This window comes from Lissotriton vulgaris, chromosome 5 (assembly GCF_964263255.1).
Source record: "Lissotriton vulgaris chromosome 5, aLisVul1.2, whole genome shotgun sequence".
NCBI classification, from domain to species: Eukaryota; Metazoa; Chordata; class Amphibia; order Caudata; family Salamandridae; genus Lissotriton; species Lissotriton vulgaris.
Genome location: NC_141693.1, coordinates 366,214,986 through 366,240,648, shown reverse-complemented (window position 1 = coordinate 366,240,648; position 25,663 = coordinate 366,214,986). Strand labels below are relative to the sequence as shown.

Genomic DNA, 25,663 nt, shown 5'->3' with positions numbered 1-25,663 from the left:
CAACAACTCATTCCAAAATGAGACCGATTTCAGTGTCATCACTTACTAGAACTAGAAGCCAAATTGCGCTTCCAACATGTGTATATTCTGAAGTGCTACCATTGGATACTCGCACAGTCATGGGTCAATTACTTCCAGCAGGGCTATCATTGATATTTTTCTTTCATCAGTGAAACCTTGGGATGGGCAGTGAATTATTACCAACATCTTCACCCGACAGACCGATAACTGTGGGATAACCCTGAAGGAGGTTGCTTAGGCTTGTCCCGCAAAAGGCTCACCAAGATTTTTAAAGACAAGAGCCTGATTTCGCACGTGTGCGCCCCGAAAATTGGTACCCTTACCGAACAATTCTTGGCCACCAAAAGTTCCTTCTGCTTTGAAGGATACATGGACATTATATTCTCCATCACCACAAGGAAACTCTTTATCCAGTGGAGGTCCGGCACACTGCCCCTCAAATCCTTTACAAGCAAATGGACAACGTTGGCCAACAATATCTGCCCTGGGTGTAACCTGAATGTGGAGGACGATCTACACGTGCTGTTTTTCTGCCCTGCCTACAGTAAGCCGAGAAAGTACTGGCTAGTCCCGTTATGCAGGAATTGGGGCTTCAGAAACTATTTAGAATCGGACAGAATTCTGAAGACAAGCACTTTGCACTTTATTGTCTTTGCTGTAGCCAAGTACTTAATGGCCATGTGGCAGATAAGGGGAAAAATACTGAAAGGGTAACTTTTAACTCTCAACTGTGGAATGAACTGCACTGAACTGTAGCGAACTGGGTTTTATTTTCAGAGTCCATTATGAACTGATTCAATTAGTCCTTTGTTCCCCCGCACTGTGTTTTTTCCCATATATTCTATGTTTTTATCTGTTTTAAATGTTTTTATTGTATCTTTTATGGTCTAAAGGGCCGAAATAAAGAAATATTGGATTGTATTGGATTGGATTGGATAACGGATAACTGCAATTCTGTGGTGCACTCTCTATTAACAAATAAGGGTCCTGGGTCACATTTTACATCTAAGGGGTAAGACTTGGATTGCCAGATAATTCTATGTTACCTGGACACTTCCTTTCCATGCCTTGTGTTTTCTTTTAAAATCATTGATTTCAGCTATGTTATTCCCCTTGGTTGAACTGAATCACACCAATACCATAGCTCCCAAAATGCACTGTTTTGTCAATTGAAATCCCAACACTGGAATCACTGTGCCATGTTGACATGGAGTCACCGGGTGACCCTAGGCAGGACCATAATTTCAGGCCTGACAGGCAGGCAGTTTCATGCACAATGGGGCATTCCACTCCCACTGGCACTCACACTCACACATTCTACTCCTGCTCCCTCAAAAGGAGAAAGAATGTGGTAATCCTCATTAGGAAAGGATGGGGGATAGACTGACCAGCAGTAACTGAAAACACACTATTATCTTAAACACATAATCCCTCGGATGAGCCACACAGTATTATTCTATAAAAAGTGCATAGTCCAGATGGGTTTTTGCCAGGGTCTAATTGCACTTCATTTCTGGGTGTGAGCTGTATGTTCAAGGCGGGCATCACTAGATATTAAATACTGCTGCGTTGAATCATTTTTGGATGAGGTGGAACCCGCCTTGCCAGAACCCTGTACTTAAAGTTCTGCCTAGGGATCCTCCCAATTCAAACCTTTACCACTGCATGGAGGTCTGAGAACTTTGACAAAACATGCCTCTTCTGATCTGGGGTGAACTAAGCGGTTTTACATGTAATTCTATTTTGTCCAGCCTATCATGGTCCAAGGAAAAAGTGTATTTTGCCACTTTGTCGTAATTTGGGTATGAGGAATTACAGCATCGCCGTTGGAATACTCAGAAGTAATACAAGCCAGTCCAATGTCTTTGCAGTCTCAATGTATTTGATGTCTATGTGGAGGTTAAGGCAGAACATGGTGTCCCGCCTAATGCTGCTGTGTACTTAATGTTTTACCATATGTTATCCTGGTTTTACTGTAGTATATTTAGCCAGATCTTTTTTCTTTCTTTTATATGCTCTGTATTGTTATTTGCTTTCATATATTTTTTTATTTGTGTATTTATCTTGCTCTGGTATGGCCTTTTAGGCTGAAATAAAGAAATTGACATTTGACAAATATTAAATAATATATATTATTGACAGGAGGAGGTCATATGGGGGCAGGGGAGTGTAGCCATAGATTCGTTGGTGTAAATGAGAAGGTGTTCAACTTCCCACCATTTGTTTCCTCAGGTCTAGTGGCTGCCTGTGCTGTCTCAATCCTGTGTAGCTTCATGAAGGTGTACCTGTTCATCATGTGCCTCAAGTGAGTATCCATTCAGCACGTGTTTAAACATGGGTCTCAGTAGTACCTTCTCATCATGTGCCTCATGTGAGTATTTATTAATCAATTGTCTAATCTTGAGTCTCAGTATAATCTGCTTATCATGCGCCTCAAGTATTTATTCATCAAGAGTCTGTTCATGAATCCCAGTAGCAGATACTCATCATGAGTCTCAGGTAAGTATCAGGTGGAACCACGGGTGTCATTAGTACCTTTGTCAGGGGTGTAAACTTTAATCTTGGTGGTACCTGCTCGTGACGTGAACTGGTTCATTACAGGTGAAAGCCTAAGTCTCAGTAGTAACCACTCAACAATAAGTGAGTATCTATTCATTATGGTTGGACTCATGGGGTCTCAGTAGTACCTGGTCATCATGTGCCTCAGGTAAGTATTTATTGATTACAGGTTTAATCATGGGTCTTAGTAGTACCTGGTCATCATGTGCCATTGTTGAGGTGGAAGCATGGGTCTCGGTAGCACTTTCTCAGCATGTGCCTCAGGTAAGAATCAGTTCATTACAAGTGAAAGCCTTGGTCTCAGTAGTACCTGCTCATCATGTGCCTCAGGTGAGTATCTATTCATCAGGAGTCTAATCTTAAGTCTCGGTAGTACCGGCTTATCATGTGCCTCAGGTGTCTATTCCTCATGATTCCATTCATGGACCTCATTAGTACCTGCTCAGCATGTGCCTCAGGTAAGTATCTATTCATTACAGGTAGAATCATGGGTCTCCGCAGTATCTGATCATCATGTGCCATTGTTAAGGTGGAATTATGGGTCTCAGTTGCACTTGCTCATAATATGCCTTAGGTAAGGATCTGTTAATTAAGATGAAAGCATTGGTCTCAGAAGTACCTGACAATTCTGTGTCTCAGATGAATATTCATGATTTGTCTAAACTAGTGTCTTTGTAGTACCTGCTCATCACGTGCCTCAAGTTTCTATTCATATTGAGTCTAATCATGAGTCTCAGTTGTACCTGCTCATCATGGGCCTCAGGTGAGTATCTATTCATCCCAGGTGGAATCATGGGTCTCAGTAGTACCTGATGATCATATGCCTCAGGTGAGTATCTATTCATCAGGGAGACCATGAGACCATTGCCTGGTCATAAAAAAGGTTTTTGTCATTTTCCTTTTTCTGATTTTTAAACCAATCCCATTTTCTTTAAGGAAAATGGGCTGCATTAAAAAAAATGCTTTGTTTAAAAGCAATCGCAGGCATGGTGGTCTGCTGACCCCAGCAGGCCACCATGCTTGAGAATGTAGCCAAATGTAGGGGATCACAACATACGACCTACCTAATGCATACTAATGAGGTAGGTAGAATAATGACCTTCTATAGATCAGTAGTTTGAGAGCCAACCTATTAATACATAGGCCGGTTCTAAAAACCCAATGGATTAGTTAGAAGTAAGTGTACAAATTGCGACCACTTCAAACAAATTAATTTTCTACATTACATTTAAGTAATGGCAACTTGAGAATCATTATTTGTTGCAATTATATGATTCCTTACATTGAATTTTTGTACACGAGGGCCTTGGTGTTTACTTTTCTTACACTCGCTTCAAAGTGAGAGAATATATGTCAGTCACAATCTTGCTGTGAAACGGAAGGCATTTTTCTAGCATAGAACAACAAGCATTTACAATGCAATAGGTCTCGCAGCATTAAAGTTTGAGTTACTGGCATTGTAAATGACAATGCTTTGCATTAATTTCTTTTTTTTAATTTGTAATTGGTATATAAACATTGTTTGTGAATGGTTAGCTGTTGCTTATGCTAAGCAAAGTTGGAAGTAATATAGAGTGCTAGTCTTGCTTGTTATAAGCATGCTGATTTAAAGTGCTCCGATACCTGCGGGTAAAGTTTGCGCTATATAAAAGTGAAAACTAATAAATACATTTTAAAAAGCCTACCTGTACCTCGTCCGTTCTTCTTTTGAAGAAGTGGGTCTACGGAGGGGAGAGCTGGCACTCTTTGTATACCAGGCAAGATGGCATGGAAGAAGCTGGCATGGGCACCCAGTGGGCTCTGCCGTCGAGCCCAAAGCCCCTTGAGGCACCCTATAGACCAAGGTAGGCGTAATAAAGCTACTAGCCCCCACGTCACCAACTCCATCAACTCTAAATGATGAGAGGAGGGTGGGCAGTAATAGATACAAATGGGCGTTGGGCTTTTTCCCCCGAGAATACATGTTCTAGTGGGGGCAACACAGTTAAATTACTTGGGCCAAAAAATGCCACAACAAAATACTGCAGAGACAAAACAAAATCCGACTAATGCCTCGTCCGGGGTAGTAAGCATGATATAAATGCAATTACAATACAATACAATGTGATGCTTAGAGGGAGGTCTTTCCGGGCGGGTGAGGGGTAGTAACAATCCCAAACTCCCAGCGGTGATGAAAGGCAAAAAAAGGGGGCGACACTTTGAAAACTGTTGATAATGGACAGCCCCTCACTGACACAGGAAAGAGATTTACCCTGGAGATAATCTAGAGTCCGTAAATGGGGGCGCAGCCAACAGGCGAGTCAACAGTGAACACAGGGTGAGAAGTAAAAAAATAAAAAAAGTTTGATACAACGGTCTGGGGTGCTTCTGGACGTTGTTAACTTTGCAATCTTCTCTATATTAATGCCAAGTAGTTGAAACAGAGCTGCAAGTGGTCTGGTGTTTCAGACAGTTCTGGGGTTTTGTATTGTACAGCCCTCTGCATCCATGTAACCATATGCCCATAACTCCACATGCGAAAGCAAAACTACATGTCCAAGAAAGCACAGCATTTCTGGCGTAAAACCAGGAATGGCTGCCCAAGCGTGTCACATGTCGTGAGGATATGGATACCTGGCAGCTGTGTCGGGAGGAGCCAGTGGTAAGCATGAATTAATCAGTGTGTTCAGCAAGTAAAACAGAGTGTTGTTGGTAAATGTTTTGAGACACGTAGATGAACGTTATGGGAAATTCCGGGTTGCTTTAGTGCTAAAATAAGTGAGCCCAGAAGATCCGCGGGGTCCAGGGAGGGGCAAAGAGATGGCTGCAAACCAGTAACGGCCCGCTCTTCAGGGTGCTGCGGACACCGAGAGCCCCAGGGCTGGGTGTGGTGGGGAGGGGAGGGCAAGTAGGTCGTGAATTATTCATTCATAAGCGTAAATCACTATTCAGGAATGAGTCGTCGATCACAAGTCAGTGCAACATTACAATGTAACGTACCATCATCCACACAAGCATCACTGCGCTGCACTCACAATACTTTGGTGTTTTAGCAGCCATTTAATCTGGCATGATCAAAAGTGCTGCGACACCACAAAGCAGTTCTTCATCAGCGCTGCATCACTAACCAATAGAAACGCACCACGAGTGCAGCTGTAGAATGCACAGTGATGCACCATCAACTAACAGAACCCATCGTAATCACAAAGATGGGCAGTAAACAAAACAAACTTACAGCATCATCACCATCACTTTGTTTTTTCACTAAAGTGCCTACACCGAGTAACAAGCCAAAGCCCGCCCACGTTACCTTACTCACCAGCGCGGGTCCCATTCGTAGAAATTACAGCTGGCTTCGGACCTGAGTTTCGAGACCCCTCTTACAGATCCATTGGTCCAGAAGTTTGTGGAACTCGGAGTCGCTCAGTAACAAACACTACATCTCGGCACTCTGAGTCCATAAAACCTGGCCACAGGTGAAAGATGGACGCGTGCAGCAGCTTCACACCCAATGAACGGCGAGCTAACGTTCTCTCGCCCAATCCTAGCTCACAGTTCTGCTTCCGAGACCGGACAGCCAATCAAACAATTAGCAAGAGCTCACACAGCTACTCTTGGATCGCTGGGTGTGAAACCGAAACCGCGGTGGGAGCGCAAGAGACGCCGTCGCCGTGAGCGTGCACATCGGCTGCAAGCTGTGGATCGCGGAGAAGAAACGCCGAGCCTGCTACCACTGAGAGTGACCCGGTGCGGAGGAAGAGAGACATGCGAAAAGAGCCCGGTGAGTGAGGGGGGAGTGTGGGGGGTAGAGGGAGAGGAAGTGTGTGTATGTGTGTGTGTGCGCGCAGCGGCGGCGGGGGGCGGGGTGTTCTCTATTTGTGTGTGCGTGCATGTGTGTCTGGTTACAAGGAGCCAAGGGAGACAGGAGATTGTGAACGCACGCGCAACCTGATCCAATTTAGCAAGGTTGCGCGTGCACATCACTTGTCTCCTGTCTCCCTTGACTCCTTGAAAGCAGAACTGATTACAATAAAGACTCGCAGAGACGATCGCTTCGTGATCGGTTCGCAGGTGCGAGACCTGAAAATGAACTGTTCTGATATTCCAGAATATATTAAAATTCTCAAGTGTGTTGGAAACAAATATTTGAATACGATCAAAACACATTCATGCCCTAGGTTATGACATTAGCATTTGTGTGCAATAAAACTGTATGTCTGTGCAAATTAACACCTTCGCTGCTAGGTGTTTTCCCCTCCTGTGCTGAAGAATGCAGGATGCCAGTGTTTCATGACGAGCTCAGCTCGTCATCAGCACAGCTCAACCGTGCATCATGACGAGCTGAGCTCGTCATGAGCATGGAAAGGGTTAAATGGTAATTTCAACTGAAAAATGTGTTGTTTGTAATGGCGGTGCCGTACCACACCATGCATACTCCACACTACGCCACTCCACTCTACACCACTCCAATCTACAACACTCCACTCCACTCTTTGCCCCTCCACTCTGTCACACCACTTCGTTCTAAGGCACTGCCCTCCACTCTATGGCATGCCACTCCATTCTATGACATTCTACGTCACTCCAATCCACAGCACGCCACTCCTCTCTAAGACATGCCACTCACTCTATGCCCCTACACTCTAAGACACTCTACGCCACCCCACCCCACTCTACGCCATTCCACTCCATTATACGCCACTCTACTCTATGCCCTCCACTCCACACATCCCACTCCAATCTACCCCACTTCACTCCACCCCACTCCAATCCAATCTACTCTACCCAAATCCACTCAACTTCACTACAGTCTACCCCAATCTAACTCACTCCAATCCAATCTACCACACTCCACTCCAGTTTACCCTAATCCACCCCACCCCACTCCAATCTACCTCAATCTACCCCAGTCTATTTCACTCCAATCTACCCCACTCCACTCCAGTTTACCACAATCCACCTCACTCCAATCTACCTCAATCTACCCCAGTCTATTTCACTCCAATCTACCTCAATTCAGCAATCCACTTTACTACACTCCACTATACCCCAATCTACCCCACTCCAGCCTACCCCAGTAAACCCCACACCACACAAATCTACCCCACTCCAGTCTACCCCACTTTGCCCCAAGCAACCCCACCACACTCTATTTCACTTCAATCTACCCCACTCTACTCTAGCTCCATTCAATCTACCCTAGTTCACTCCAATGTAATCCACTTCACCCCATCTACCACACTTCACTCCAATCTTCAACACTCCACTCTACTCCAATCTACCCACCTATAATCTAACCAAATCCACGCCACTTTTTTCACTACAATGTACTCCACTCCTGTCTGACCCACTCCAGTCTACCCCATTCCACTTTACTCCACTCTACCCAACTCAACTCCACTCTACCTCACTCCATTCAGTCTACCCCACCTCACTCCAATCAAACCCACTCCGCCATACCCCAATCTACCCAAATCTGCCTGACTCCACTCCAGTCTACCACACTCCAATCTACCCCTCTCTAGACTACTCCACTGCAATACACCCAATCTGCTCTACTGTACCCCAGTCTACCCGTTCCACTGCAATCTACCCCAATATACCCCACTCCACTCCAATATACCCCAATCCAATGTACCCCACCCCACTGTGCCCCATTCCAATGTACCCCCCCCACTCCAGTGTATCCCAATCTACCCCACTCCAATCTACTCTACTCCACTCTACCCCAGTCTATCCCACTACACCCCAATATCCCTTACTCCACTATAACCTACCCATATCTACCCTGATCCACTCCACCCACCCTACCCAACTCTATCCCACCCCGCTCCTGTCTACCTCACTAGAGTGTACCCCACTCCAATCTATCCAACTCCACTTCAGTCTACCCCAATCCATCCCAATCCCCCCATGCCAATCTGCATCAATCTAACCCAATCCAATCTACTCCAGTGCAGTCTACCCAAATCTACCCCACTCCAGTCCTCTCCAATCTACCCCACTTCACTCTACCCCAATATACCCTACTCCAAACTACCACACTCCACCATAGTCTACCCCAATTCACCCTGGCCCAATTTAACCCACTCCACTTGTCCCCAATCCACTCTAGTCTACTCCACTCCACTTCAGTCTACCCAAATCCACCGACACCACTCCAATATGCACACTCCACCCTAATCTACCCAATTCGACTCCAATCTAACCTACACCAATATATACCACTTCAATCTACCCCACTCAAATCTACCTCAATCTATACCACTCCAATCTAACCACAATCTTCCGCAATCCAATCTACCCCACTGCAATCCACCCAATCTACTCCGCTCTACTCCAAATTGCCCACTCCACTGCAGTCTACCCCACTCTACTCAAATTTACTCCACCCCACTGCAACACAATTGACACCAATGTAGCTCAATTCATCCCACTCCACCCCACTCCAATCTTCCCTTTTCTACTCCACTTCAATCTACCACACTCCACCCCAATCTACCTTACCCCACGCCAATCTACCACAACCATTGGAGATTAAACAAGTAGTCAGTTGCGGTATCTTTGTATCGACTTCTGGCCCCTAAAGTGGGGTCAGGTGATGCTGTTCTCATGTGCACACAGTTTGGGGTGACCAAAAGCGCTGAGTGCTTCCTAATTGTTGTACACATATAGGAGTGTTTTTGTACATAAAATACGCATCACAGAGAGGGTGGGGATGATATCCTTATTATGTGCAAGTCTTCTCTGTCATGTTATCCATCTGATAAGTTTATAGACCATTGTGGCAGGGAGGTCTTGAAATACAATACTGCTCTGCTGTATCCTCACTCCAAAAATGCTGTGCAGCAACATGCTGAGGCTAGGTCAGAACACTCTGAAGTCCTCTCAGTTCTGTGCTCTATGGCGACCACGTCAGTCGGACATGTCCTAGGTGGATTCTGATCTCTTTTATATACAGCCATTTAGGTTACATCAATGATGCTGTGTGAGTGAGAATGCACACAAATCCACAGTTTGCAGGGGGTAACAGGCATACCAGACGACAAAAGAGAAAATTATGGAAATATACACTGGAGGGACAGATCTACGTGTATTTTCCTGGGCAATTAATATAAAAATGCCTTTCTGTGGAACTCCTTGTATCATTTGATTAATTCCATAATGGTATTAGTAGTATTTTTTTGTCCGCTCCGACTGCCAGGATTATGATGATGCTATATGACAGTGATTCGACCCCGACTGGTAGTATGTGGGTAATATTTAACATTTCTCAAAATGTTGCAGAACATGGACAAAAAAAGTTAACTTGATGAGCTCTTCACACATTGCATTGCGGAAATATGAGTACCAAGTAATAATGTTACACTGTGCATTACTTCTGCATTTAGAGTTTTGCAGAAATAAAGTACAATAAAGTTGCTGCACTTTTTTCTACAAGTATTTGAGGTTGGTTTCCATCAGTCCTTTACTAGCACATTTGGCTCATAGGATTTCCATCAAGTTATGACTTTACTATCATATTGTAATTCTGCGCTAATGAAAAAATCAGCAGTAATGCTGTATATTTTAACTGCTACAGCAGAATCCTAGGCAATGTATTTTTTATTTGGTTGCAGAGGTATTTTAGTACTTATATGTGACTGCAAGTGTGTGTGTGAGTTACTGGACTTTTAAGAATATTTGCCATTAACCAGATCAGTGGCGTGACCTTTGGTTGGGCTCTTTCCATCTGTGAGTTTTGGTGCAGTATCATGAATGATGATGTTGGTAACCTTGCAGAAAAAGTTAAAGGAAGCTCCCCCTATTGTCTGAATAATTTTTAAGAATGCAGTGCTATAATGTTACTATTAGTGTCAAAGCTTCCTTGTTAAAGAAATACACTTTTTTGAATTTTGAAGAGACTTTATCATATTTTCATTAAATAGCACAGAAGCCCATCCTTAGGTGTGTGTGGCCGTTCACCAGTGACACGTGAAGTAACAGTAGATGTTGTAGCACCCAGGGTAATGTGTTGCATGGCTAACTACTTAAAGGGCCCAAAGGCAAGGCCTGTTGGCTAAGCCAATGCTTGTGTTTTTTTAATGGTGGCCCGTGTTGTATGTGTTTTAGTACAGTGGATAACTTATCTCTTTCTTGAATGCTCTCCGTCCCTTCTGTCTCCCTCTCTCACAATATCTCACCATCATACTTCCTTGCACCGCCTCTCTTGCTGTGTGGTGTTCTCTAGGACTTATTTTCTCTCCTTTTGCACACATTTTTTCTTGCACTGTTTTCTCTCTTTTCCCTCCCTCGCTTTCTCTTTCCCCTCCCTATCTCCCTCTCCCTCTTGCTCTTTCTCTCACACTCTTGTTCCATTTTCCATTTGTAGTTTCTCTCACTCGTTAGGGGAAGCAATCTAACTTGAAGTGAGATGGTATCTTTCCACCCCTATTATGGATGTAAATTCTGTATGTCTTTTAGTGTCAAAGTTTACCTATCTGCTATCATGTGCGACTTTATTATCTTGCTACAGGTGGTTGTTTTTTCTTGCTTTTGATGACAACGTTGCGTGTCTTGTTGCCATGCTAGCCCGAGAAAAAATTCACAGTGGAGCCAATGATATCTTTCACTTGACCAATAGTTATCGGCGAGATCTAAATATATATTTTAAACTTAGGTCCGTACTTAGGACCAGATTTAATAAAAGCTTGTGTTGTCCTTCCCATTGCACGACGCAAGTCCTCATAAGGCAACACAAGTCCTTTATTTGGATTTACTAAGCCATGCAAATCCAGGTTGCGTGGCTCTGCGTGGTTTAAAAATCCAAAGTAACGCATGGCAGTGCATATTGCTGCCTTGTGTCACCGAACGGCAGGGAGGCATTCCACGGGTGGAGTATTATCATTCCCATGCTTAGACCTATGGATTTTGGCGCATTCCCAGATTTACAAAGAGTTGTAAACGTGGAGCACATCAAAATGGTATGCTTCCTAGACCCAAGCATAACTAGGAGAAATATCTTTCTTTCTCCTTGATGCTTCTTTTTAGGTCTTGACTGGCAGTAGCAGCGCGCATGCCCTGCTCTCGTCCTGACGAGGGCCTTTTGGAATCGATACGGATTCCAAAGCGTGCACGCGTTGAGACAGAAGAGACAGTAGATGTACATGCGGGGATTGGATGCCTTACTTCGCTGTCAGTAAAGCATCCAGTCCCCGCTGTTCTAAACATTGTGCATCGTGAGCACGGTCAGCCTGGGTCACTCTTGTTTATTTTTCTTGCGGACTTGCTTGGCTCGCGGGTAGTGGGAGGAGGGTGATTAATAATAGCGTGTCACTAAGAAAAGGGAGTGGAAACGATAACTCCGGCGTTGCCACCGCTCCGTGGTTGTAATCTGCGATGCTCTGTTTCCTCCTGAAAGGGAAGCAAATGTATTACAGTAACTAAGTCGACACACCACCATCCTTTGTGTGTTCATGGTTGCCAAAAAAGTGACCAAAGTAGAAACGGTAATCAAAAGATAATAATAGCAGGACTTAAAAGCCAACCTTTTTGAAAGCATGGTGTGTTCTCTTCCTATGATTGGTACAAATAATCTATTGAGGACAAGGAAATAATTTGTTTACTATACACATGCACTTCCAAACTCAATTTAGGTATTGTACATAAGCCTAGCTGGAACAGTGTTCTTTCTTAACCCCTAACGCCCCCTTCCCGAAAAAAAACTTGTAAGTGGTCTGTTGCCGTTCGCATGGACGGCATTACAGTCATGCAAGCCAGGCAAATCCTTAACGAGTCTAGTGCACATATACCTGTAAATCCATCATATTGCATGTCTGGTTAACCATATCCCTGGCATTGATGGGCAGAGGCAGCAGGTCGCACAGCTGAATTTTCTGCCAAGTTTCTGAGCTTCCTCGTTCGTGACCTTTTTATTATTATTGCGTATATATTAACAGGAAAGCCTTGAAAAGAAAAAGGATAATGGAATGCAAACATATTTAAAATTAAAACACAGGCACACTGAGGCTATACTTTGCTGTTGTTACTATTATATAGATTGTGTGTGTTCTAATACAAAATATACATTTGAAAATAGGGTGCGTTTACTGCATTTTTGGCCTCCGTAGTTACATGCTTTAAGTAGTGCAAGCAAGAAGAGTGTAGTTATTCTAATTGATCCTTTTATAATAAATGAAGATGTGACGTTGTATTTTTCCATAGTTCCTGCTAGATATTCCAAGTGGAAAATTATTAGCTCTCCTTCTGAAACTGACTTCTTAAAGAGCAATAACTGCATGATACCTTAGTTAACACCCCCGAACACATGAATTATCAAGTGGATTTTTCTCTCCAACAGTTGGTTGTCTGCAACAAATTGAAGACCGTCTAAATTATTTGTATCTGGTCGTTTGATTTGGAGCCCCAGGCCAAGTGATTGATCATTGCAGACTTACAGCTAACAGCTCCGCAAGGACTTCACACATTGCAACACAGGGCATCAAGAATGCTTGCCCCTTCCGAGATATTCTCATCTAAACTGACTGTTGAACTGCGTGTGGCTGTTCTAAAGTTATGTATGTTAATAACAACTTCTAAAGCGCACGGTCACCCGTAGGTTTCATGGCGCAAATCGTACAGAATGTCGCAGCAGGGTGACTATGCATATGCTTGCTCAAACAGCCAGGTCTTCAAAGCTTTCCTGGAGCCCAGGATATTGTCACAGCTCCTGAGTGTCCGGGGAAGGGAGTTCCAGAATTTAGGGGCAAGGTAGGAGAAATGGGAGCCACCTTGCTGCTTCCGTTTAAAGGAAGGGATGGTGAGCAAGTGGAGGTGGGCCGAACGGTGACTTCGTACTGGCGCATACTTTAAGATCATGCTATTGATGAATCTGGGGCTTTTGCCGTGTAGGGCCTTAAAGGCCAGGCAGCCGGTCTTGAAGGCAACACACTGGGCCATAGGAAGCCAATTGAGATTCGATAGCAGGGGTCTGGCTGAGAGCCATTTAGGTTGTTTATGGGTAAGTCTGGCCGCTTGATTTTGAACAATTTGCAGGCGTCTTCTTAGAAAAGCTGGTAGACCTAGTAGATAGAGTTAGAAAAATCAGGGCGTGAGAGTAGCAGAACTATCACCACCTGTATGATAGCGGAGTGGGTCAGCAAATGGCTGATTTTCTTGATTTTTTTGCAGTTGATGTAAGCTAGAGGAGATCACTGCTCCCACCTGTGCTCTAAGTGAAAGATAAGCATTAATGATTATCCCGAAACAAATCACAGAGGGAGAGGGAGTGGGAGGAGGCCCAAGTTCTATCGGCCAGTAGTGCGGGCCCCAACTGGTCTCGTCTTTCCCAGGAAGCACCAATTCCGTCTTGCCTGGGTTGAGTTTCAGGTGGTTCAAATACATCCACCGCTGGATGTGAAGCATGGTGGCCTGAAACTCAGCAACAGAGTCCGGGTAGTCCAGTGGAAATATCAGCTGCAGATCGTCGGCATTGTTAAAAATGGTGACCTTTCTGTTTTTTTAAACAGTGTAGCAAGGGCCTGAGGTAAAGGTTGAACAAGAGCGGGGACAGGGAGGAGCCTTGAGGGATCCCACAAGTGGAGGTGAGCTTGGGGGCGGTGAAATTGCCAAGCCTTACTGCTTGAGTGCGTTCGGTGAGAAAGGATTTGACCCAACTTAGTGCGGGTCCTCGTAGGCCGGCCTGTTCGACACGGTTCAGCAGGATGTTGTGGTCGACAGTGTTGAATGCTGCCGACAAATCCAGGAGCATGAGGGCCTGATGGATACCCCTGCCTGCGTTAGATCTGATGGTATCCAGGACTACAAGAATCACAGCCTCGGTTGAATGCATAGGTCAAAAGCCGGCTTGGTTAGGCTCCAAGTAATCTGATGATTCAATGAAGTTGGAGAGACACCTAGCCACATAGGTGTGAGAAGTTGGCCTGATATATGATGCTCACTAGTTCTAGTGATCACCTTGTATCAGTCCAAACAACCCTTATGGTGATTGGTTGTAAGTCAACCTTATAGACCAGCTATCCTAGTAGCGTGGACAAAAGCAGTCTTTAGGCTAAACTCTTTATGGCATGTGAAGCCAGCTGTTTTACCACATATAACCTTTGAATACCAAATGAAAAGGACACCACACAGGTTGTTATGAAAATAAACAGTTATTTATTAACTAACATACACCTCTGAACTCTTTATGAGGTCAGAGGGCTAAGGACATGACAAACTCTTAGGAAAAATAAGTTTAAGTTGCACGATTTACAATGGTGCCCTAGGGGCACGACAAACCATATACTAAGTAAGTGGAATGTGAAAGTCGATTAAAGGAATGGAGCTGTCCAGAGGTTGTAGGATCGCTGGGACCACATTATACTAACTTGAGGTAGGTAATAGGAGGCCCACGGAGCACGTGTGCAGAGTGTGAACTCACATGCGAGATGTGTAAAAACGTCTATGGACAGTACAGTTTAAAGAAAAGGTGAGTACGGACGTTCCTGACTAGATAGGACTGAAATGACAATGGAACTGGACACTAGGATAGTCAAGCTACCCTGGAGCACCGAAATGCTCGTGTTACCTCACCCACAGGCTGCGGGTGCATAGGTGCGAAGTTGTGTCGGGTTTCCGCGTCGAAGTCTATGGAGCCTTGAAGAAAGACCAGGAGGAAGATGTTCGGTGCAATCCAAGGGTGGATTGGTGAAGAGAAGAACCTGAAAGCAGAGGGGACAATGTTCAAAGTCAATAGCCAGTGACTGGAGTGGAACCAGGAGTGGAACCAGATGTTGTTGTCGCGATCAGGTGAAGGTGGACGCTTGTCTCAGCAGCCACGTGGACCAGGCGGTGTCTTAGACGACCAGGATGGAGGCACGAGCTGTCCCACGCAGGCTCTCGCTGTCGGCAGTGTCGTCTCCGGATTCGGGTTCAACAGGCCTTGGCAAAGGCAACCCACGCGGTGAGTGGAAACGGCGTCTGGAGTGGACCAGGAGAGTCCGGAGTGCTCCTCTTTTGGAAGGGAGAAAGGGCCAGTCGGGAGCAACCTGACCAGCAGCAAAGTTGTCGGTGTTCGTCGTCTAGGAGGCCACAAGCCAGCCGGCAAGTGACCAGACAACGTGTCGAGCAGCAGGCAAGCAGAAGGGCCCCACGCAGATCTAGTGGATGCTGGAGGGCTGATCTTCAGTGCAGGAGCTGCTCGGGGTCGGGGCTTCTCAGTCCCCAAAGCACTAGGATGAGGATACCTCAGGAGTCATGCTGGAGCGAAGTGCTGCTTCTTTCAAGATGGCCGGTCCCACGTGTCTCGTCGCACCCACGGGTCTCAGCTGTGCTGGAGTTGTAGGTAAAGGTCGGAGAGGTCTGGTAATCCGGGTCTCGTCGGGCTCTGAAGTCTGGATCCTTTGCAGGAAGATGACAAAGGGAAATCGTGGTAGGCTGATGGTGCCTGCAGATGCAAGGTGGACACTCCTTGCCCACAAGGGAGATTCCTTCTGTTTTCTGTGGAGCAGAACGTCGAGGTCCAGAGTTTCTTCTTGTGAAGTTGATCAGGATATTCTAATTTGGAATGGGACCAGCTCCTACCTTTATTCAGCTAAAGGGGGCTGCACTACGACTAGGTCCCTCCTCTGGGTGGGACCAGGAAGGGGGGTGGTTACACCCCCTTTCCTTTGTCCGGTCTTGCGCCAGCTCTGGGGCTGGAGTGCCCCAGGAACTGGTTTAGACCGGCATATGCACAGGGACACCTTGTGTGCCCCAGGCATGTCTCATTCCTTTCAGCCCTGGCCTACCTAATACACAAAATCCTGTCTGGGGTAGTGCTAGCACCTCCCGAAGCAGGAAACCCTTTGTCCGAGCTTCCTCGCTGGAAGGACTCCCAGCAGCAGGAGGTCAGACTTGTGTCTGTGGTGGCAGCATCCATTTTGTGATGCTGAGGCTCGAGTTAACTTTAACCGGGGTTCACAGTTACATACATGTTCTGTCCCTCTAGAAGGGTGGAATGCTACCCCCGTCGCCAGAATTGGCGAGGGGGTAGTATTCCAATTTGTATGACACCTTACTCGACATGTTTTGTTAATGCTATACCAAAGTTAGCATTTGACCTCGAGGTTCATAATGCACTTAAGAGTATATGGTATAGCGTTATCATGGAACAGCTATTAGGACTTGGTTCCGCAAGCTGCAAACGGGCTCAGCTCATGCCAGAGCACCATCTCACATAATTCCAAGCACTCTGCCTTCAGGATTGACAAGGCCTGCCATAGGAGTGACTGATAGGAATATAAGTGTCCATTTTAGGGTTAGATATAGAGATACTATACCTATAGCAAAGGGTGTTTACACCACCTTGCCCCAGCTGTCGTGCAGCCAGTTGTGTCAGATTTGGATAGCCAGCCAGGGGTGGCATAATACATCCTGCAGCCCCTGGTAGGCCCTGGATGCACCTATGCCCTGGGTACCTAAGGTACACTGTACAGGGGCTGATAAGGTGACTCAGTATCCAATTAGATATGTACCTAGAGTACATGGAATCCATTTTACAGAGAGAGCAGTGGGCCTGGGGTCCTGAATAGCAGGGCCCCAGGTCAACTAAGTCGAAAAACCAGCAAAACACCAGGCAAAAAGTTGGGGGCAACCATAGTCAGATATCCACCTTCCTACATAACCCCCCCCCCCCCCAAACTAAAGGAGATAAGGCTATCCTTGACCAGGTAAGCCTATATTGCCTGAGTGGCCATATGAGGTGGTATATGCACTGGCATGGTTACCCCCTATCTCATGGTCCACTAAGCAATCCCTTACTCTAAGGGTATCTGAGGGTCTCCACCATAGGGAATCTCTACCTGTGGTGTGTTTTGGCAAAGTAAAAGGCTGGTGTTGGGATGGAGTACTGAAGTGAGACTCCACTAATGTTGGGCTCAACTTCCTCTAATCACTATCCACCATATGTGCCTTTCTTTCCCGGACTGAGTTGCTGCGAGCTCTCAGGGTCAACCTCTGGCTACCTAAAGCTGGAGGCTGAGTCCCTCTGTTTGGCTTACTGGAGGGACAGGTCAGGTTTGGGGCTTTTAGGTCCCAGGTTTGGCTGTGCCCAATAGTGTCCATCTGTGGGAGGTCCCTAACTAAGTTTAAGGGGGATCCCTCAGGAGTGTTTTTTATTGTCACTTGGCTAGGACTACTAGCTTCAGTGCCCTTAATCTGCTGATTGGGGAGTTCTTTTGGACAGGGGCCCCTTTGGGGTCCACCACTGGCCTCCCTGACCTCTACAGCCCTGGGCTGACTGAGGCAGGGTAGAGAGGGGCAGGTTACCTGCTCCAGACTGGGCCCCACCTTGGAAGGGTCCACTGACATCAGGGGTTCTGCCAGGCTAGGCCTGACTACCTCTGGGGCAGTTTCTTCACAAGGGGTCAGATCAGTTCCCTGAGGAGGCTGATCATTTCCTAAAGTCTGGTGGGAGGGAGATTTCTCTTCCTCCTCAATGCTCTCTGTCTGAGTGGAGTGATCCATAGTTTCAGGCTTCACAACACTATTATCTGTCTGAGTTTGAGCTGTGGCCATCACAAAGCCACCAACCTTTTCAGGAAGGGACTCAGTTTGGGTATGGGCTGTTACCATTACAGCCTTGCCTACCTGTTCAGAGAAGGAATCTGTCTGAGATTGGGCTGTGACTGGCACAGCCCTCCTGACCTGTTCAGGGAGGACATCTTGGACTGGGGCTGTGGCTATCACTGCCCCACTAACCTTACCATGGAGGTTTACCATTTTAAAATGGGTTTCTTGCTCTACCTCAGCCCAGGCTGAGATCTCTAAATCATTCCCCAGTAGGCAATCAACAGGCAAGTTTGATGACACTGCCACTCTCTTGGGGCCAGTGACACCCCCCCCAGCTGAGATTGACCACTGCTATGGGATGATCTCTCTGCACTCCATCAATGTTGGTCACCTGGTATTTGGCTCCAGGTAAAAGTTGCCTTGAGGGGACTAGGCTCTCAGTCACCATGGTGATGCTAGCCCCTGTGTCTCTGTAGGCCTCAACTTTTGAACCATTGATGAGGGGCTCCTGTCTGTACTTGTCCAAAGTGTTGGGACAAGCTGTGAAGTTGGCAAACCCCATGCCAGTCTCACAGACAAGAGTATCTAAGTCAGGGGACCTTGCTAGGCCAGAGTCCCCAGGAACTCCCAAAGTAAATGCACCCAAATTCTTGGGGGCACTCCCACCACCTGGGGGATTACTACTAGTAGTAACAGGAGGCTGGGTCGTGTTACTTGGGGGTATGTTTTCCTTATTGTTGTTGGCCCTTGGGCAACTGCTGTCAGTTTTCTAATGGCCTACCTGTTTGCAGGTATGGCAATAAGGTTTCTTTTGGGTATTGGAAGGATTCTGGGACCCACCCTTTTCAGAAGATTTTTGGGGCCCTGATTTGGTTTGGTCAGAAAATTTATTCCCACCCTTCTCTTGAGGCTTGGTTGATTCTTTCTTTTGGTCACCACCGTGGTTCTTAGGCCTAATCCTGGTTCTGACCCATTTGTCTTCCCTCTTACCCAATTCTTGTGGAGAGGTCAGATCAGAGTCTACCAGGTGCTGGTGTAATAACTGGTTCTGACAATTATTTAAGACTTGCTCTCTCATAATAAGATTATACAATCCTGTGAAGTCAGTAACTTTACTACCCAGTAGCCAGCCTTCTAGAGCCTTAGTGGCGCAATCAACAAAGTCAGCCCAATTCTGAGACTGAGTTTTCTGGGTGTCCCTGAACAGCAACCTGTGCTGCTCAGTTGTTAAGCCAAACCCATCAATCAGTGTATTCTTCAGGACTTGGTAATTGTTAGCACCCTCAGCTCTAGTAGTGAGGAGCTTATCTCTACCTTTACCTTCAAAGGAGAGCCACAATATAGCTTCTAAGCATGGGCGGAAAATCCGTTTCGCTCGCGGATTTTGCGGATTTTCGGTAAATTCGCAATCCGCGAGATTCGCGAATCTCCCGCAAAATCCGCGAGCAGCGGATTTTATGGCTTGCTCGCACTGTTCGCGTGAGTTCGCGGCTTCCCAGTACAACTTCGCGCCTCGCGAATAAGCGCAAAATTGCAGAAATACGATCTTAGCAAAACTGAAACTACTTACCAGGTTCAAAAGTTCAGGCTCATCATTAGTAGCCATTTCCTGTAGTGCTTCCTGAGGGGCCCCTCCAGAGTTCAGTTGCCAGTTGCAACTATTATGTGACCCTGCTCTGAACCTCAGAATAGTTACACATATGCCACAAAGGTCCTGGATTACAGCTAAGGGAGACAAGCAGGAGCCAGGCTGGAAGTTCAAATCCATTAATCAGCCCCTAATTCATTATTGTCAGTTGGGGCAGGGCAGGTGTTGTAACTAATTTTGCAACAATGAAAGCACTTAGCAAGTGCAAAAGATCACTAATCAGGAAGCACTAAGGAAGCAGGTGCCAGCTAAAAAAATATTCTGTGACACATTAATCAGCCCCAAATTAATTCAGGTCACTTGAGGCAGGGAAGGTGTGCTTGCGTTGCCACAATAATGTACACTGACTGGACAACCAGAGGGTGCTGTGATGAAACAGAGGGTGGCATGGGTGGGCCAGAGGGTGGCATGAGTAGTCAGAGAGTGGCAGTGGTGACAGAGAGTGGCAGTGATGAAGAAGAGTGTCCCAAACAGGCTGGACACGTAGAAACAACAAGTTCGCGAAACTTGCGACCCGACAGGTAAGTTCGCGTTTTGCGAAATTGTACAAAACCCTCGCGAACTGGCAGAAACCCGCGCGAACACAAAAAAAAAAATTCGCGAGAATTCGCGGATTTTGCGGATTGCGAGTTCGCAAATCCGCAAAATTCGCGAACGCGAGATTCGCAAAATTCGCCCCTGCTTAATAGCTGCCCACTGACTCTGGGGGATGCACTGGACAGTGCAGGCCCTCTCCAAAGCAGTCATCCATTTGTGGATGTCATCCCCTTGTTTAAAGGGGGGCACTATTTTACTCAGGTGTCTAGTAACAAAGCTCCTATCTTTATCTCTAATGATAATGCTGCCACCAGTGGGGTCTGCCCCACTCAATTTCGGCTCTCTGGCAAAGGCAAGTCTTTCTTTGGCAAAGGCAAGTTCTTCCCTGTCAATCCTCAGATGGACTTCCCTCATCTTAGCTTCATGCTCTCTTCTCTGAGGGGATGTCATCCCTCTCTGAGAAGATGCCTGAGAGACATGGGTACGAACAGATCTGTTAGAGCCTCTGGAGTGAGACCTAACTCGTCTATTCCCAAAGTTAAGCCTACCTGAGGATAGGGCTGGGGGTCCCCCAGTCCCTTTCTCATGTATGCTTAAGTTGGTCCTGGTGAGCCTACTGACTACTACTGGACCTTTTTCTGCCTCATCCCCAGATAATTCATTTTCCTCTTCCTCCTCTTCACTTTCTGTTTCCTGGGGGTTAAGGTCAGGATCACCCAAGGTTCCCTCTAAGGGGGGCATGCTCCCATCTGGATTAGAGGGGCCTGTGTTAGAAGCCCTTCTGGCATCATATGTCTCTAAGAGACCTATCAGAAAAGGAGTGGTAGAGTTAGAACCCTGTTTTAGTTTCCTGGAGGTACACAATTGTCTCATCTCCTGGAAGCTAAGGGCTGCATATCTGGAAGTGACCTTTGGAGGGTCATCAACCACAAGGGGAGCCTCTGTGTTCCCTCCTGTGGTAGACATGCTTTTCTAGTGAGGTGTAAGTGGTGCACTTACCTACACTATGTGTTTACCTACTGATCCCTTGCTAAGAGTTGTAGTCAGGGTGTGCTACTCCCTTTCTACTACAACAGCTGGTTCAGTAGAACTCCGAGTATTTCTAAGCTTGTTATATGTACCTATAGTACCTTATTTGATTTTTCAAATGATATCTTAGATTATATTTGGTAAAAACAACGGCAAGCTCAAATCCCACCCGCTGCACACCAATGTGAGAAGTTGGCCTGATATATGATGCTCACTACTTCTAGTGACCAACTCTTATGGTGATTGGTTGTAAGTCAACCTTATAGACCACCTATCCTAGTAGCATGGACAAAAGCAGTCTTTAGGCTAAACTCTTTATGGCATGTGAAGCCAGCTGTTTTACCACATATAACCTTTGAATACCAAATGAAAAGGACACCACACAGGTTGTTATGAAAATAAACAGTTATTTATTAACTAACATACACCTCTGAACTCTTTATGAGGTCAGAGGGCTAAGCACATGACAAACTCTTAGGAAAAATACGTTTAAGTTGCACGATTTACAATGGTGCCCTAGGGGCACGACAAACCATATACTAAGTAAGTGGAATGTGAAAGTCGATTAAAGGAATGGAGCTGTCCAGAGGTTGTAGGATCGCTGGGACCACGCTATACTAACTTGAGGTAGGTTATAGGAGGCCCACGGAGCGCGTGTGCAGAGTGTGAACTCACACGCGAGATGCGTACAAACGTCTATGGACAGTACAGTTTAAAGAAAAGGTGAGTACGGACGTTCCTGACTAGATAGGACTGAAATGACAATGGAACTGGACACTAGGATAGTCAAGCTCCCTGTAGCACCGAAATGCTCGTGTTACCTCACCCACAGGTTGCGGGTGCATAGGTGCGAAGTTGTGTCAGGTTTCCGCGTCGAAGTCTATGGAGCCTTGAAGAAAGATGCTGCAGGCGACCAGGAGGAAGATGTCCGGTGCAATCCAAGGGTGGATTTGTGAAGAGAAGAACCTGAAAGCAGAGGGGACAATGTTCAAAGTCACTAGCCAGTGACTGGAGTAGAACCAGGAGTGGAACCAGATGTCGTCGTCGCGATCAGGGGAAGGTGGACGCTTGTCTCAGCAGCCACGTGGACCAGGCGGTGTCTTCGATGACCAGGATGGAGACACGAGCTGTCCCACGCAGGCTCTCGCTGTCGGCGGTGTCGTCTCCGGATTCGGGTTCAACAGGCCTTTGCAAAGGCAACCCACGCGGTGAGTGGAAACGGCGTCTGGAGTGGACCAGGGGGGTCCGGGGTGCTCCTCTTTTGGAAGGGAGCAAGGGCCAGTCTGGAGCAACCAGACCAGAAGCAAAGTTGTCAGTGTTCGTCGTCTAGGAGGCTACAAGCCAGCCGGCAAGTGACCAGACAACGCGTCGAGCAGCAGGCAAGCAGAAGGGCCCCACGCAGATCTCGTGGATGCTGGAGGGCTGATCTTCGGTGCAGGAGGAGCTGCTCGGGGTCAGGGCTTCTCAGTCCCCAGAGCACTAGGATGAGGATACCTCAGGAGTCGTGCTGGAGCAAAGTGCTGCTTCTTTCAAGATGGCCGGTCCCATGTGTCTCGTCGCACCCACAGGTCTCAGCTGTGCTGCAGTTGTAGGTAGAGGTCGGAGAGGTCTGGGAATCCGGGTCTCGTCGGGCTCTGAAGTCTAGATCCTTTGCAGGAAGACGACAAAGGGAAGTCGCGGTACGCTGATGGTGCCTGCAGATGCAGGGTGGACACTCCTTGCCCACAAGGGAGATTCCTTCTGTCTTCTGTGGAGCAGAACGTCGAGGTCCAGAGTTTCTTCTTGTGAAGTTGATCAGGATAATCTAATTTGGAATGGGACCAGCTCCTACCTTTATTCAGCTAAAGGGGGCTGCACTACGACTAGGTCCCTCCTCTGGGTGGGACCAGGAAGGGGGGTTTTTACACCCCCTTTCCTTTGTCCGGTCTTGCGCCAGCTCTGGGGCTGGAGTGCCCCAGGAACTGGTTTAGACCGGCATATGCACAGGGACACCTTGTGTGCCCCAGGCATGTCTCATTCCTTACAGCCTGGCCTACCTAATACACAAAATCCTGTCTGGGGTGGTGCTAGCACCTCCCAAGGCAGGAAACCCTTTGTCCGAGCCTCCCTCGCTGGAAGGACTCCGAGCAGCAGGAGGTCAGACTTGTGTCTGTGGTGGCAGCATCCATTTTTTGATGCTGAGGCTCGAGTTAACTTTAACCGGGGTTCACAGTTACATACATGTTGTGTCCCTCTAGAAGGGTGCAATACTACCCCCGTCGCCAGATTTGGCGAGGGGGTAGTATTCCAATTCGTATGCACCTTACTCGACATGTTTTGATAATGCTATACCAAAGTTAGCATTTGACCGCGAGGTTCATAATGCACTTAAGAGTATATGGTATAGCGTTATCATGGAACAGCTATTAGGACTTCGTTCCGCAAGCTGCAAACGGGCTCAGCTCATGCCAGAGCACCATCTCACATAATTCCAAGCACTCTGCCTTCAGGATTGACAAGGCCTGCCATAGGAGTGACTGATAGGAATATATGTGTCCATTTTAGGGTTAGATATAGAGATACTATACCTATAGCAAAGGGTGTTTACACCACCTTGCCCCAGCTGTCGTGCAGCCAGTTGTCAGATTTGGATAGCCAGCCAGGGGTGGCATAATACATCCTGCAGCCCCTGGTAGGCCATGGGTGCACCTATGCCCTGGGTACCTAAGGTACACTGTACAGGGGCTAATAAGGTGACTCAGTATCCAATTAGATATGTACCTAGAGTACATGTAATCCATTTTACAGAGAGAGCAGTGGGCCTGGGGTCCTGAATAGCAGGGCCCCAGGTCAACTAAGTCGAAAAACCAGCAAAACACCAGGCAAAAAGTTGGGGGCAACCATAGTCAGATATCCACCTTCCTACAATAGGCTCCCAGTATTTTTGCCCCAAAGGGGAGGACAGATATAGGGTGGTAGTTAGAGGAATTTGCGGCATCTGCCCCTGGTTTTTTAATGAGGAGAACAACCATTGCATTTTTGAAGGCGCAAGGGACCTTGCCCTGAGCGAGTGACTCGTTGAGGAGAGGGAGTGCACTATGAGGCATGACCGAAAATATGTTTTTTAAGACATGAGGTGGGCAGCAGTAATTGGGTGATCCAGATTTAACACAGGTCATTAGTTCATCTAGTGTACTGGGGCCAATAGGTGGGAGGAGGTCTAATGTGGAGAGGTTGCTGGACATGCCTTCCAGCGTTTCCGAGCTGGCACTATTGGGTATGCTGGCTTTAATAGTAGCGATTTTGTCCAGGAAGAAATCATTCAAGGAGTTGCAGAGCTCTTGGGTGGGTGCCTGAACAGATGCTGTTCTATCATCCTTACACAGATCATTCACTACCCTGAATATTTCCTTCGATTTGTTGTGAGCATTTAGTATTCTCGGGGAGAAATAAGCCGCTTCAGTATCCAATATGACTTTTTTATACTCTATTCAAACTATTGTATATTGCTCCTTGTCTTCAATGGAGTATCTGAGTCTCCATTTCCTCTCCATTTGGCGTAACTCCAGTTTTTGTTTTTTGAGGTTGGTGGAGAACCATTTGTGAGCGTCTGAGTGGCGGGCACGGGAGAATTTAGTAAGCGGGACATGTACATTCATTGCATGCTGACAATAGCCATTCGGAGAGCTTCTCTTCCATAGAATTGACGTCAAGGCTGAAGGTGGGTAATGAGCTGGCCAAGGTGTTAATGAAGTCCTGATTATTTAAGGATTTCCACTTCCTAGGCATGCCAGATGCCACCCGCAGAAGTGGTGGCCTTGGACTGGCCGCTAATGATGATCGAAAACTGTATTAAGTGGTGATCTGACCAGATACAAGGGGTGGTTATAGGTGTCGAAAAGGTGAGATTGTGGGACCATATTTGATCCAAAATGTGTCCCTTTTCATGAGTGGGCATGTGTAAATGCTGGGATAAATTCAAGTTTGAGAGGAGCTCGGAGAGTTCTATGGCATGGGGCCCGCCAAAGGCATCGTTAAACCATTAGTTCAGATCTCCGACGAGTAAGACCTTGGCATGATTTACAACTAGGGCGGCCATTTGCTCGCTTAGGGAGATCGGGAACGTACGCATTGCCTGAGGGGGTCGGTAGATAAGTACTAGCACTAAGGACCCTGTGTCTGAATCAAATTTGATAACTATATTCTCGACCTCCGGAAGGACCAAGGAGGTCATGGTGGTAACTTTATGGTCCTTGTGGACTAATGCTGCGACACCGCCCCCCAGCTTCCTGGAAGGCCGGTTTGCCGACAGTATGTAATAGTCGGAGGAGAGAGCTGCAAGGATATCGGGCAGTGAGTCATGAGTTAGCCAGGTTTCAGTAA

At 46.7% G+C, this 25,663-nt stretch overlaps 1 protein-coding gene across 1 annotated transcript in view; it reads left to right on the top strand.

Annotated features, from left to right (window-relative positions):
• Positions 1 to 25,663, top strand: part of TMEM82 (transmembrane protein 82) — a 124,889-nt gene that overhangs the window by 16,859 nt on the left and 82,367 nt on the right. The window contains exon 2 of the mRNA XM_086921696.1: positions 2,254 to 2,326. Within this exon, the coding sequence (XP_086777822.1) occupies positions 2,254 to 2,326 (73 nt within the window). The remainder of the gene's footprint in view (positions 1 to 2,253; positions 2,327 to 25,663) is intronic.